This window comes from Megalopta genalis, chromosome 2 (assembly GCF_051020955.1).
Source record: "Megalopta genalis isolate 19385.01 chromosome 2, iyMegGena1_principal, whole genome shotgun sequence".
Classification (NCBI taxonomy): Eukaryota; Metazoa; Arthropoda; class Insecta; order Hymenoptera; family Halictidae; genus Megalopta; species Megalopta genalis.
This window is the reverse complement of record NC_135014.1, coordinates 28,654,219-28,668,835: the sequence shown is the minus strand read 5'-3', so window position 1 is coordinate 28,668,835 and position 14,617 is coordinate 28,654,219. Positions and strand designations below refer to the sequence as shown.

At 42.3% G+C, this 14,617-nt stretch overlaps 2 protein-coding genes and 2 long non-coding RNA genes across 4 annotated transcripts in view; 2 read left to right on the top strand and 2 right to left on the bottom strand.

The window, feature by feature from the left end:
* LOC117229983 (uncharacterized) overlaps window positions 1-7,987 on the top strand; it is a 47,860-nt gene extending 39,873 nt beyond the window's left edge. Inside the window, exon 3 of the long non-coding RNA XR_004492680.2 lies at window positions 7,719-7,987. This is a non-coding gene — a long non-coding RNA (uncharacterized LOC117229983). The remainder of the gene's footprint in view (window positions 1-7,718) is intronic.
* Window positions 7,988-9,227: 1,240 nt separating this feature from the next.
* Window positions 9,228-9,765, bottom strand: LOC143258839 (uncharacterized). The gene is made up of 2 exons (XR_013032734.1): window positions 9,625-9,765; window positions 9,228-9,492 (listed from the first exon to the last, which is right to left on the bottom strand). It is a non-coding gene; the product is annotated as an uncharacterized LOC143258839 (long non-coding RNA).
* A 324-nt stretch (window positions 9,766-10,089) lies between these two features.
* eEF1gamma (elongation factor 1-gamma) lies at window positions 10,090-12,433 on the top strand. The gene is made up of 8 exons (XM_033486598.2): window positions 10,090-10,237; window positions 10,364-10,513; window positions 10,658-10,721; window positions 10,799-10,941; window positions 11,194-11,496; window positions 11,584-11,883; window positions 11,962-12,114; window positions 12,205-12,433. Exons 1-8 carry the CDS (start codon window positions 10,226-10,228, stop codon window positions 12,358-12,360), a joined length of 1,281 nt encoding a protein of 426 aa, XP_033342489.1. The 5' UTR covers window positions 10,090-10,225; the 3' UTR covers window positions 12,361-12,433.
* A 661-nt stretch (window positions 12,434-13,094) lies between these two features.
* Window positions 13,095-14,434, bottom strand: mRpL49 (mitochondrial ribosomal protein L49). The gene is made up of 3 exons (XM_033486601.2): window positions 14,300-14,434; window positions 13,578-13,764; window positions 13,095-13,497 (listed from the first exon to the last, which is right to left on the bottom strand). The coding sequence occupies exons 1-3, from the start codon at window positions 14,402-14,404 to the stop codon at window positions 13,223-13,225; spliced, it is 567 nt and encodes a 188-aa protein (XP_033342492.2). The 5' UTR covers window positions 14,405-14,434; the 3' UTR covers window positions 13,095-13,222.
* Between the last annotated feature and the right edge of the window lie 183 nt (window positions 14,435-14,617).

The following is a 14,617-nucleotide window of genomic DNA, read 5'->3' as shown; positions in this document are numbered from 1 at the left end:
CTAATTTACCGAATCGATTAGTCGACTCTTGTTCGCTGCGATTTTGATGAAGACAATGTTTATGTTGCACAAAGATCCGCGGTCCCAATCTTAAACCATTCTTGTAACAATTAACCGCAATAGAAACGTTTGTCTCCCGATTTACATTTAAAAAGTTCAACACCCACGGGCGCTGAAAGCGACGAGGCAAGTCTTGCCGTCCAACCGTTGGAAGATATTGAATAACAATTAATTGTCGTTTATATGTTAATGCGAGTCCGAGCAAAGAAATTTATTTAAACGATCGCCGGTGAAAGTATCTTCATAATTTCAATAATCGTCGTGGAAAGATCGTCGGACCGGTCTTAAAGATGTCCGTTGCGGGTCGTGCAAAGACGTTCAGGCCTAAAATGGACATCTTTAAGACGTCGCGCGCTAACTGGATTGTTAGAGAATATCGTCCAGAAGTCTTTTTTTCTCTCCGCCGTTGCACACATGCATGTATTACGGTGCGACAACGGTTCGAGACAGGTTGTATACCTTGTAAATTACGACTGGTCGAACTTCTCGGAAAAGGTAGCATCGCTGGACGTCGCGCCGCGGCTTGCTTGGCTGGCTGGCGTCAAGCCGGCAGTTCCGAGTGAAACCGCTCGGCGTAGTGCACGGGGAATTGGCGCGTGAACAGCGAGAACGCTCGATGAATTATTCGCGAAAACGGTGGTTCTGGGACGGGGGTGGTAACAGGGGGCTCTTTGGGAACACACGGCGCGGGTCACCGTGCGACCGTGCGCGCCTCGTCGATCATTTAGCCGCGCCATTACGCGGCGGTGCATCAATTAACCGTGCTCGGTCGCATGCAGACACGTTGCCGCGCACGGCTTACACCGTACGAAACGGCTCCGGCGCACGGACGGTACGCGCGCCGCGGCGTTAGCCCGATGATGAGAGAGAAAGGTTTCTGTGTCGGGGCAAACGGAGCCTGTGGGCAACACGACCGCGCGTATTCGTTCTGCACGGTGCAGCGGCGTCGCTATTGAGGTATCCGCCGCTCGCTCGTTGCACCGCGATGCACCTACGCGCGCAGTCCCGCGTCTCGTCCGCGCGATCCACCTCGATCCCCGTCGCGAATAAATCGCGCAAGGCTCGCCGTGTTTCTGCCTGCGATCGGCCGGCCGATTCAACAACGGTACACGTTCGGCTCGTACACAGGGTGTCCCGATTCTCCTCGGCCAGCGCTTTGCCCCGAATCTCTCCTACGATCGAAAAATCGGGCCGCGTCTTCCGGATGGATTCGGTCGAAACGACACCGTTGCTGCGATTAAATCCCGAGCTCCCTTCTATAAGTACAAAATGAAGTATATAATATAAGCGGTATATAATATAGGAAGTATGCATATAATACAATCCATAAGCGAGGGTTGCTGTAGGGCAAGTGTGGGTATCGCTGCGAACGCCCCAAATACTGCGGCATTTTATAAAAGCAATAATATCGAACATTTTATAGCGTTTAATCGTCTACAAATTAATCTCATAATTTTTTATACGTTTAATATTGATAATCTACGACGTACAAGTAACAGCAATCGCAGTCTTCATTCATTCATTGACTTTTGATATCCGGAAGCTTATGAAAACATTGAGTCTTATAAGATACTAGTAACGGCGGCTGTGAACGCTGATTCGAAAGGGATTTATAGTTCGACAATTAATAATAAACTATTCACTTTAGCGTCACTTTTGTATAGAGTAATCATTACTATGATAAAAAAGATTGACGTACACTGTCAGTCATCGTCTATCCTCAAATATTATGTACTAACACAGTATTTGGCGCATAGTATTTTACTATGTGTGTACATTGCTGCTTTACCGAATTTCGTATCTTAACCAATACAGCGCAGTTCTCGATGAGCCCGTGCCTCACACCCTTGATCGCGTGCTGAAAATGAATATTGAACATAATATATATATAATATCTTGATCGCAGAGTACCTATATATATACCTAATTCGTAAAATGCTACAGTGAGACTATCATCTCGATCCCTAAGAACTGTAGCTGTGTACACATTTAAAAAAAAAAATGACAAGTTGTCAATTCATCGGCGTGGAAGCTTCTATTTTCTCTGTCAAAGTTCACCTTCGTCGAGAAGCCGTAACAATACCTACACTTACCCAATCCGTACCAGTTCCTCTCGACACGCGGAAAGCGAAACAAACGAGCGCAAAGTTGGCTCGTTGCTCGCTACAGATACTTCTTCTCCGCGAAGTGCGCGTCGAACTAGCTCGTTGCTCGCTCGATCGGTGGGGGAAACGCCTCGATCGCGATGAAACAGAACGCGGTTTATTATTCTCGCGAGGGCGAATACCGTGTATCCGAAAATCTGCAAAACTTACGATTACGTGACTGACGTTGAATTGCCCGTTTTTCTCCGTGACGAGAGTACACTCGCAGCTAAAACAGTGAGCCTCTGTTCCGGGATGCGTCGTCAGCGCCAGAAACGATCGCGCCTAAAGCGACCGGCGAATGATTTTTGCCGTTAATTCCCGAGCGTGTAAATAAATAAATAATTAAATAAATAATAATAATATAATAAAAATAAAATAAATAAATAATTATATAAATAATAATAATAAATGTTCATTCCGCGCGAGGGAACGGTCTCCGGCGTTGACCCGTTGTAAAACCGAGAATTACCAGTGGGGTGGGGGGGAAGAGGATGATGACTGCTTCGAGGGCCGGAGCGATTCCGGTAATGGTTATAATCACGCCGGTAGCAGCGTCACCTTAGAAATCGAGACCGATCGGCGCGCCTAGCCTTGACCGTAATTCCGGCTCGCTGAAAAAGAATATATTTATGTAATTCAGCGTCGTGAGCAGCCGCCGCTGCGGATTCTTGTAATTAAGAGGCGGCATCGTCTCGCACCGCCGGAGAAAGGATTTCACTGTGATAAAAGACCGCGGAGGGACCGCGGCCGGAGGCTGGCCCGCCCGTCGGTTTTAGTGCGCCGCGCGGCCCGGTCTCACGGCCCGCAGAAACGGAGACCCCCCCCCCCCCCCCTCCGTCCCTCGGCCATCGACAATGCGACGAATAATTGATTCGCAGTTTCGCTGGTGCGACGGCCGGTCGACGCGCTCCCTGGCGCACCGTTGGGGGAGCATAATTTAATCACTTATGGATAATCGACGGTGTTAACATGGTCCGCGGGTACAAGACGAGAAAACAGCTTTCACCCGTCGTTACGGTTAACCTTCTTCTTTTACGCGATGCATCTCTCTATTGATATGATTAATCGGCTAGCAGCTTTCTTTTTTATGCACGACATGGAACCGTTATTAACCTGTCCGCCGGTTAAGTAAAAAAAAAAACAATCCGCCGCGTACGAGTCCGCGCGCCGTTTTAAACCCTTTGCGTTCGGCTGGTGTGACTCCGAGGCACCAAATTTGTTGCGTCGTGTACCAAGATGATTTTTATATCGCGACGAAGTTTAGATTTTTAAAACATCGTTGAAAGAGCAACAACTGTCGTGTAAGTTACAAGACTCAATTTGGTACGCATAAAATGCACTTTGTCGTATAAAATAAAAATGCTATATAAGTGAAAAAGATTATTTTGAATTTACAGTTAAAACAGCTTCGAGTGCAAAGGGTTAATTCGACGCACGGCGACCGCGGTTCTTGTTCCGCAACCGACCGGAAGCTGGTTCACAGGGGCCTAGAAATCGGTTAGGCGAATTGTAAATAAGCGGGGAACGTAAGAAAATTGCCGGTTAATCCACCGGGACGAGGATCTTGTACAAACGGCTCGTGAAATCGCCGGTGAAACATGTCGCGGCCTTATTTGTTTCTTTTGCTCGCCGCGCGGCCAGGCCAGAAAAACGGCAGAAAAACGCGGGAAAACGTGCTCCGCTGCTGGACGAGACGCCGATCGCTTTTACAGTCTCTGCGAGGTCGAACGACCTTGAAGGACCAAGCGAATATCGCCGACGACCGCTTTCGAGATATGTATTCTGCTCGGAGAATTCTCTGACGGGATCGTCGTCGTTATTTTAGACGTTTCGTCGTTTACAATGATCCTTGTATCACAACGTGATTTCCACGAGAAATTTTCTAGGCGAACATTGCTTTTATTCCAGCACGTAGTATCGCAGGTAACGTTAATCCATTGACTGCCACGCAAATTTAGCGCGTCTTGCCCTGGGTGCCACGGTTTTATTTTAAAGAAAAAACGTGAAGTTTTACAAAATATAATAATATTAAGTTACTGATATAATATTACGATGGCATTTACAGTACTTTTTTATTGATAATCAATAAAACTCTACGCTATTCTCTATAGTTCTCTACGCTATGTATATTTATATATTTATGTATATTTTTATTATATATATATTTTATTTTATGTATTATGTATATTTTTCATTCCTCCTTTCAAATAGTTCCGAACTCAAATAGCCATGTGTAGCCAGTCTAAACTTGCAGCACCCGCTACGAGATGTTAGCAGTCAGTAGTTAGCTCTCGTAGTTGGCAGTCAACGGGTTAAAGTGTGCTCGCGAGTCAACCTGATCGCGAATCGGCTCCGCGAGCAGCACCGGCCGCGCCGTTTGTCGTGGAAAAGGTGGTCGCCCTAGCGAAGAGGAAAAACGAAGAGAACGCGCATGTAATAACCGTAACGAACAATATAACCGTATTCGACTTTTCCGCACGAAAGCGAGTCCGCGAAGATCGCCGGCGAGACCGGAGCTGCATTTTCGTCGTGGCCGTTGGCTCGCCGAACGCTCGTTCATGCCAGAAATCGGTACATTTTCCTCGGACCGTGGCCGGCCGATGAATTTCTCTATATCCCTCTCTTTCACTGGCACAATTAACCTGGATTCATAAACATCGAAGAAACTTCGCGTCTTGGACGCTGATTCCGAGCCATGAAAAACACGAACATGCTTGCGAATGCGCGGCTTCGTTAGCATTTACAACAATAGTTACTACCTCTGGTTCGTAACTCGGAAGTGGAACGATTCGGCGAACAACGTACACACGTCAGAGCAGCTGAATGGGGGATAACGTTAAGATTCCGATTTCGGTTCGGACTTGTCTCACGTAATCCCGGATCGAATTCTAAAGACGAACTTGCGAAGCCAGTTTCCCGGCGAGCCTCTCGAACGATTTAACCCCTTAACGTGCACGCTCGAGTTAACTCGAGCGCGCTAAACTGGCCAAACTGTGCACACTCGAGATAATTCGACTGTTTTCTGCAATGTTATCAAAATCCAAAATTGCAATAAAAATTTCGATTATTTTTGTATTTTTGTTATTTTTTTGCCAAGACAACGTTCTAAAATGTGTTTTTTTACATTTAAAAAAATTGATTTTTTTTGGCCGGCCTTTTTAAAAAAAACTGTGCATTTTAAGGGGTTAATACCACCGGGAAGCCGGCGTTATTCCGGGGAGGATTGGTTTCCGATCGCGGCCGAAAAAGTCCGGCATTCGCATGGAAACCGGCTCGCAGGTTTTTTTTCCCGTCCGAACGTTCTGTCCGCGAGGCGCATTAATGGAATTACAGGACAACACACACGCAGCCAAGAGTAACGTTATCCCCGAGATACCTGGCTGGCTTTATCGTCGCGATGCGTGACGAACGTTCGTTTACGTGCGTTCCGTAAAGGAGCCTCTCGAGTAGTCCCTCTTCTTCCTGCGTTCCCTGTTCAGTGTCGTCCACCGACACCGAGAACCCGCCGTTGTGCCCGCCGCCGACAATGGAAAAATTGCGCCGGCCCGGCGGCCGGGTCTCGCCGGACCCGGCGAAACGATCCCCCAACTGGCGTGAACCGTGTTGCGCTTCTCGCCACCATTAACGCAGATCGCGATTATTTTCGTGACTCGGCGTGATTCAGTCGTTAAATCGTTAATCGCGGAACGCAGCCGCGAACCAACTTTCCAAGTTGTACAGAGAGGCGGTTTTTTCGACGGCCGGCGTTACCCGTGACCAAACGTCCGGCGACTCTTTTTCCTCTTAATTTGCTTCTTTCGCCGTTGACCGGCCCCCGCTCGTGAATATTCGAAGCATCGTTCGTTCGAAACCGTTCCATGTTGCGCCATTCCGTTGCAGGAACAACGCGAACCGCTTCTGGAAATCAAACAAATTTGTATCGCGTGTCGTTGTCGGGCCCCACCCCCCACCTCGCGGTACTCGTTCGAGAATATTCCCGACGCGATTCCCGGCGTATTTCGCCGATCGCGGAGAATAAAAACAACGAAATTCTACGCGTAATAAATTGGTCAGAATCCGCACGAAGAAGTTAACAACTCGTACTTGAGCCAACTCGAGCGTGCACCCGTGCACGCTTCGTTTCGCTAAAATAATAACGAAGATCTTTCGAGCCCCGTCACGGCGTAACCAGGAATTCCGTGCTCCCCTTTCCCTGTAGTTTTACCGAAAATTATGAAAATTCCTCCGGTCTTGTAACATCGGAGAAACTTCGTAGACACTGTTTATCGAAGTAGAAGTAGTTTCTATATAAACTTACCTTTTCACTCGCGATCGATATCATAACCTTTATTAATATCATAAACTTTTGAAGTTCGATTAATTAATATCTTAATCATAGATATTTTAATCTTAATATCTCGATCATTTGCGGCATTATCATCTGTTCTCTTCGTACACTTCATACCGTGTCGATGCAGTAAATTCTCCTGAACAGTTCTGTGCCCTTGGTTAACTTTCTTTTGCCGTATTTATGCCGTAATTAAGGCTCCTCGGCTGGCCTTATTCGGCGTTTAATGGACCAACGAACACTATCACCGCATAGCTGTAGCCGCCGGAACTAAATCAGTCGTATCGGGAAAATATCTTTAAAGGATATAGGATGATTTCTAGAAGTTTGAGGATTAAAATAATATCTTGCAAATACAACGGTGTTAGAAAAATAAGACCATTTATTCTTGCCAGTACAGAGAAAATTTAACATTTGTCACGCCTGCAAATAATTCTTGCCGAAAATACATACATGGAAAATGACATGAAATTTGTCAACTGAGAGATTAAAAACCAATTTGTAGCGGCAGGAATGCTCGGAAAATTCTCCTGCATTGATTTCATGGAAAAAAGTTTACGGTTACAAATACGTATACAAACAGATCATTCTAATCGGATTTTTGGTATCCGATATAACAAATATATCTTAAATATTAAAAATAGCGCCGTTCGTGACAAGTGGCGCCGCTCGTGGTGAAAACGGGTAGCTTCGTATGGGGTCCGTACAGCGCCAAATCACGCAGTGACAAAACTCTCAAACTGTTCGCCATATGACCGACATATGGTAATCATAGTGCAATAGATATTGCATTTTACAATTTTATCATCGCGAGATAAAGCAGCGCACTGCTATGATCCTTCCTCTTCCGAATGACTCAGATACCATCGACAAATATTTTTATATTTTATATAAGATTTTAAGTATTTTACAAATACTTGAGAAGCAATTCAGTATAGTTTTGCCGCGTCAGAATTTATGATATCGGTAATGTAGAACAAAAAATGTGACTAGATTGGTTAGATTGGTGCTTATGAGATGGCGCCTAAGTAGGAGGACCGTCGATGTGGAATCTAAGCAGATGCAAGCTTGGATTTTGGTAATGTCGGGTACTTATTCGTTCATCCGCAATATGCGTTTGTATATGTCTGTATATGTTCTTTAATATCTTTTTTAATATCTCTGTGCTCTTCTTTATGTTCCAGGGCTCTAACGCAGCTCCCTCACCCCAACAAGTAATGCGTGAACATTCAGAGTACTATCTTCTTTTTTACTACGTAAGGAATTATAATTGAACGGGTACAGTGACCAAGACATCGCCTGCAATCCTCATTTTTTTCCTGTTGGCCAAAGACACACAGCAATCACTGCGTATATCTTATTATGTATTAGTTAAGTAAGTCGTCGTTGTAAAATGATTGTAAAATGACATAAGAACTGTAATGTGTGGAAATAAAAGTACTATAAAACTCGATCCAAACGTCTTTTTATTTATACGTTTTCCTAAACCTACGCATTCCCTTCCCTATCATGCCAGCGAAAAAGTTTTAACGTCTGACTTTCCATTGATGTACACTACTTGCAAGTTGTATCAGGAGAACATGCAAGTAGGTATCTCGAATTCCTTTGTCTGGCTTGTGATTGACTTGTACTACTGAAATTTCGGAAAATCTCGAGTATCAGGAGAACATGATAATCTTCGAGGAGTGTATCCCGAAATTCTTTGGGTGGCTTGCAGTTGAGTTGTACTACCTGCGAGGAAATTTTTCGAAAATGTCTGCCGAAATTTCGAATTTTGTATCAGGAGAACATGATATGCGAGGAGGTACACTAAACACGATGTCTGGCTTGACGTTGAGTTGTACTACTTGCGAGGAAATTTTTCGAAAATGTCTGCCGAAATTTCGAATTTTGTATCAGGAGAACATGATACGCGAGGAGGTATTCTAAACACGATGCCTGGCTTGACGTTGAGTTGTACTACTTGCGAGGAAATTTTTCGAAAATGTCTGCCAAAATATCGAATTTTGTATCAGGAGAACATGATACGCGAGGAGGTATTCTAAACACGATGCCTGGCTTGACGTTGAGTTGTACTACTTGCGAGGAAATTTTTCGAAAATGCCTGCCAAAATATCGAATTTTGTATCAGGAGAACATGATACGCGAAGAGGTATTCTAAACACGATGTCTGGCTTGACGTTGAGTTGTACTACTTGCGAGGAAATTTTTCGAAAATGTCTGCCGAAATTTCGAATTTTGTATCAGGAGAACATGATATGCAAGGAGGTATTTCAAACACGATGTCTGGCTTGACGTTGAGTCGTACTACTTACGCGGAAATTTCTTGAAAATGTCTGCCGAAATTTCGAATTTTATATCAGGAGAACATGATACGCGAGGAGGTATCTCGTTTTGTCAAAATTTCAGTAGTACAAGTCAATCACAAGCCAGGCAAAGGATTTCGGAATACCTCCTCGAAGATTATCATGCTCTCCTGATACTTGATATCTTCCGAAACTTCAGTAGTACAGTAGTAGTGTGGCGGCTACTTCCAAAACTCGCCAGCAGATGGATACCTTATCCGCAACTACCTAATCCTATGTAAAAGACGTGGAAGGTTGAGAAGAGAAGGGAGGAATGGGAGAGTGGAAGGTAAAGAGGGGGAAATAGTAGGCGAAACAATATTTTTTATTCTTTTTAGAAATTCTAGCTTTGTTTGAAACATTATTTTGTATATTTATATACGTATATTATGTACAAGAATATGAAAATAATTAGTTATGACCTATGAGACAAAACGCTCAAACTGTTCGCCGAATGACCAACAATCGAATTTGGCTAACAGTTTGAGCGTTTCGCCACTGCACCAATCGGCGTTGTACGAACATCGAGCGGAGCTTCACTGTTTCTCCAACAGAGGCGCCACATATGCAGAATGCAGGGTCGAGCCCCGAATGTCAAAGACCCAACGACAGACTAACGGCATACAACGTCACACGGTTGATAACACGGTTTCCAATACATACAGACATATAAAATAACATGTACAATATGTTATATCGCCAAAGTTTGTAAACCTTGTAAATTTATTAACGTTGTAAAGCTCACAAGATGCAACGTCTGCACGGATCCTGAGTCTACGATTGAATTTCTACGTCGATATGACAGTCACGACGTGTCACAGAAGTTCATAAGATGATTTGTCTATTCTGTACCTCGTCTGCGCCTTTGCTTCGCCGAACTCCTGGATTTTCTATACACGCACTGTACACGTGCCGTGCTAGTATAGTACGTATAGTCTATGGTCGATGCTCTGAAAGTGTCACCGTTAGATGTCACTTACTTACGTTTTACCGCATAATTTGTTGTTCAATTAAATGTCAACTATTTCCCAACTTCTGCATAATTGTAGGGTTCGATGTCGTAGCGTAGAAACGTAATAAATCGCTTGCCAATCGTGACGCTTGTGTTCGATTCTAACTTCTCCAAATATTTAAAGTTTTATCCACGAGTACACCACCGATCTATATACCATAGAATATCGAATCATAGATAGGAATGCCGATTTCAATGGTGACTCTTGAACGGAAGAAGTAGGGCAGACGATTTTCGGTGAACAGTGGCGTGTCTGTCGTGGTGGAAACCTTTATGCATTCAAGAGAAACGATCCTTACCGGCCTTCGACTTCCTCTTCCCGTAACTGGATATAATGGCGTCCGGAGTAAGTCTTTCTCGTGGGGTTCGCACCGTGAAACATCGACGTCACGCTAAACCGACGAGAACATACGTTTCATAAAACAGACGGCCGAATCGAAAATGAAGTTAATGGAGTTACTATTTATTTCAGACTCTGTACACCTACCCAGAAAACTTCAGAGCCTACAAGGTACTGATCGCGGCTCAGTACTCCGGCGCTCAGGTCAAGATTGCAGATGACTTCGTTTTCGGTGAAACGAATAAATCCGAAGCCTTCTTGAAGAAATTCCCCCTGGGAAAGGTACGTTTCTTCATCGGTCGTAACACAGTCTCATTGTTTCTGCATGCATGTAACAATGTTCAAAAACCAGCTGGTATTAGCATTACAAATAAATTAACAAATAAAACGGAATTTTCTTAACGATTTTGGCGTTCCATTTGTCAGGTACCAGCGTTCGAAACAAACGATGGAAAATGTATCACAGAGAGCAATGCGATTGCTTATTATGGTAAAAAAGTCACAAATCAATATATTGTACTTGTCACAGAACGAGGGGATATCTAAATTAGATGTTATATTTTTTAGTGGCTAACAACCAGTTGAGGGGCAAGGACGATCTCGAACGTGCAGAAATCATTCAATGGTTTGGATTCGCGGATTCCGAGATTCTTCCAGCTAGTTGTGCATGGGTTTTCCCATTGCTTGGTATTATGCCTTACAATAAACAGGTAATGCATTAAATGTATTTAACGTTTTATCTTTCTTATTATTCCTCCTTCAAAGGCAAAACTAGTTCGATAACATAACTAATTTTGTAACTCAAGGAAGGTAAAGAAATGTTAGCAAGTATTGAAGTCATATATGGATTATGTCATATATGATTGTTTGAGATGCTTACAGATTCAAATTTAAGCCTGTAATTTACTTCGTTTTGTCGGGATTATGATTGTTCGATAATGCATATTCAATCTGAATTTCAGACTGTGGAACACGCCAAGGAAGACATAAAGAAAGCAATGACTGCCCTTAATTCTCATTTACTTACACGTACTTACTTGGTAGGAGAACGCTTGACTCTGGCTGACATTAGCGTAGCCATGACACTACTTCATTTATACCAGTATATATATGAACCCAACTTGCGTAAACCATACCAGAATGTAAATCGATGGTTCCAAACTGTAATTTACCAACCTGAATCTATGGCTGTAATTGGTGCCTTTAAATTGGCTGAGAAAACACTTGAATACAATCCAAAGAAGTTTGTAGAAACCCAAAGAAAAGTTAGTCACTATTGTTTTGTTTTCCTGAAAATAGCTATTTGTGTTAGCTATAGTTTTCACAAAGCAATTACTTGCCTTATTTTATAGACTTCTAAGAAGGAGAAAAAGGAGAAGGAATCCAAAAAGGAACCGAAAGAAGCTAAGGTAGCAGCCAAGAAGGAACCGGTAGAGGAATTAGATCCTACAGATGCTGCTTTGGCTGCTGAACCCAAGTCGACAAATCCTTTTGATACTTTGCCTAAAGGCACCTTTGATCTTGACGATTTCAAGAGATTTTATTCCAACGAAGACGAGGCAAAATCCATACCATACTTCTGGGAGAAGTTTGACCCAGAACACTACAGCATCTGGCTTGGTGAATATAAATTCAATAACGAATTAACAAAGGTACGGTAAAATATTTGGTGATAAATGGAATATTTAATATTTCGCGTTTATTTTAATTGATCTGTTTGTTTTCTGTAGGTTTTCATGTCTTGCAATTTAATCAGTGGTATGTATCAACGATTAGACAAAATGCGTAAGGCTGCATTCGCTAGCGCATGTTTATTCGGTACGGACAATAACAGTAGTATCAGTGGTATTTGGGTTTGGCGCGGACAAGAGCTCGCTTTTACGGTGAGTCTTGTGTTTCAGTGATGTTTTTTTATTCGTTTCTCGTCGCTATATATAGAAATACAATGCGACTAATCGTTTTGTTTTATACAGCTGTGTCCAGACTGGCAAGTAGATTATGAGTCATACAGTTGGACCAAGTTAGAGCCGAGTAAAGACGAAACAAAACAGTTGGTTCAACAATACTTCAGCTGGACTGGTACCGATAAAATGGGGCGTGAATTTAACCAGGGAAAAATTTTCAAGTAAACCTTTGCCCTATGCTTGCTATTAAACGGAACATTTTGTTCGCATGAAATAAACGTAAAAAAAATTGATCTAAGTACCATCGAACTTTACACAAAGAACCTTTAGAATCCTGTATCTAATAAGGTGTTTTTTTCTTTTTTCAAGAGAAAGAATGTTTTTTTCCGTAGGTCTGTATTGTTTGACACGACGCTTCTTTCAGTTGATATATTTTTCTGTAACCGTACTGTTCCTCAAGAGTGATATTTACACTTTATTTTATTACCGAATTAATCGTTACATTACACGAACGTAAAACGGGATCGCAACTTTGAAAAAATCGACTAAAAATAGAGTGATATTAACTTTGGTATGCGCATTTCTAGAAATTCGAATGTGTGTTAAATTATTTATTTTATAAATTGTTTAAAATTATGTCGTAACTATAGAAATACAATTGATTCGATAGACTTAAGAATCTTTATGCATTTGTTACTGGTTGGTTAATTAAAAAAAAAAAAGACAAAACCACATAAATATTTCAATTTGTAATTAAATATTAAGAAATATGAGATTATCATTGTTGTGTTGCTACATCATACCAAAATTCATTCTCCATACAATCTTGTGTGAAATTTCATTTTAAATATAACGCATATTTTTACAAAACTAAAGTTGTTGAATATTTAAATGATTCAAATAAAATTTATACATTCGTAAAGCTCTGTATGTTACCGCTTAAATATTGTTCATGGATATAAATTTGCACAATTCGCTATCATTTTATTTTTCTTCTGTGTAACAAATATTAATTACAACTATGAAATGTGTCGTTTTATTTGTACATATACGAATAGCTTAATCTTAATTCACAAGAGTAACTATATTAGAATCCTTTGGAATCCAGCCACCTTTTTATAAGGGCCACATAATCACCTCTAAATTTAATTATACCTGTTAATTCGTTTATACAGATACCAACATTTTTGCCAGTTGCATCTTGTAAATAGGTTTTTAATTCAGCTTCCAAGAGCCAAATATTACCCTGAATTTTTTTAAGTGTCGTTATCCTTCGCTCTCCTCTGAAGCCAATTTTAAGATAGACAGGCTGCATATAATTTTTTGTGCGTGGTACATAATATGGGTGATCCGTTGGTTTGGCTGTTGAATTTTTATAGATAACATTTCAATTAAGAGGCAATATATTAAACATTTGATTCTTTAATGTAACATAGACCTACCAGTAGGTGGATTCCAGTCAGATGCGTATTCTTTTTTCTCAAATGGAGGCAGGGGCACGAGCTTAGGTTTAAGTAAACATTCTACATACTCCCATTCTTTTGGATCCCTAGTCACCTCGTAATCCGTGAACTTTGAGGGATCTTCGTACACAGGGGAACTTCTGTACGTGCTCCATCTCTTTTGGATCTAGCAGTGAACACATTGATTATTCCCGTGTTATTATTACATAAATTCCTGTACACGCGTCTTTTAGGTTAACACGTGCAATCATGTGAAATGTCTTTAATAGAACCGTTTATTCGGTTAGAAAATTCGCAATCTTAATTGCACTGAAACAAGCGCCAATGTTTTCTCGATCTACGTTAAAATAATATGGCGTACAGTTTCCGTAGTATTGTTGGAAGTTCAACAATTCGATTTACGAAGCTTCCTTTAAGGTTGTCTTTAAGAGTTTCATTGAAAACGTTTACGTTGTAAAAATGAGTAATCAACGCGTGCGATGACTCGTTTGAAGAGGACAGCACACAAGCATCGCAATTACGGTGTGATCAAATGAAAAATTAATGGCTTAAACGTTCCGCGTAGCCTAGCCTAGCACGGCCCTTCGCTAGGTCGCCCGAAGGTATCTATTATGAAAACGCAACGGAGCTTGCTTATCGAGCACAAATAACGAGAGGCTACAGCAGAAAAACCGAAAAAATAGGGAGAACGGTATTATTACCTGAGCCGTGATCGGCGTGACATTGTTTAACGGTTCAAATTGTCGAGAGGATCGTAGAATAATCACGGAGAGTTTGGAACGTGCGAGGAGTCGAAGGGCGGCCATTTTGACTTCGGTAAATAAGGGTCGGTGGCCGCCATTGGTGCGCACGGGCGCGTCTTCCTTCTCGTTCTCGTGCCAGATCGAGGATTTCCGCGCGACGAGCTTGTATTCCCAGCATTTTCACTGTCTTGCGGGAAACTTGATCGCGGTCGGTCGCTCGCCCGATTGACGAACGCGTCGTCCAGCGGTCCTGAGTAACGTGAAAACCAACCGAAC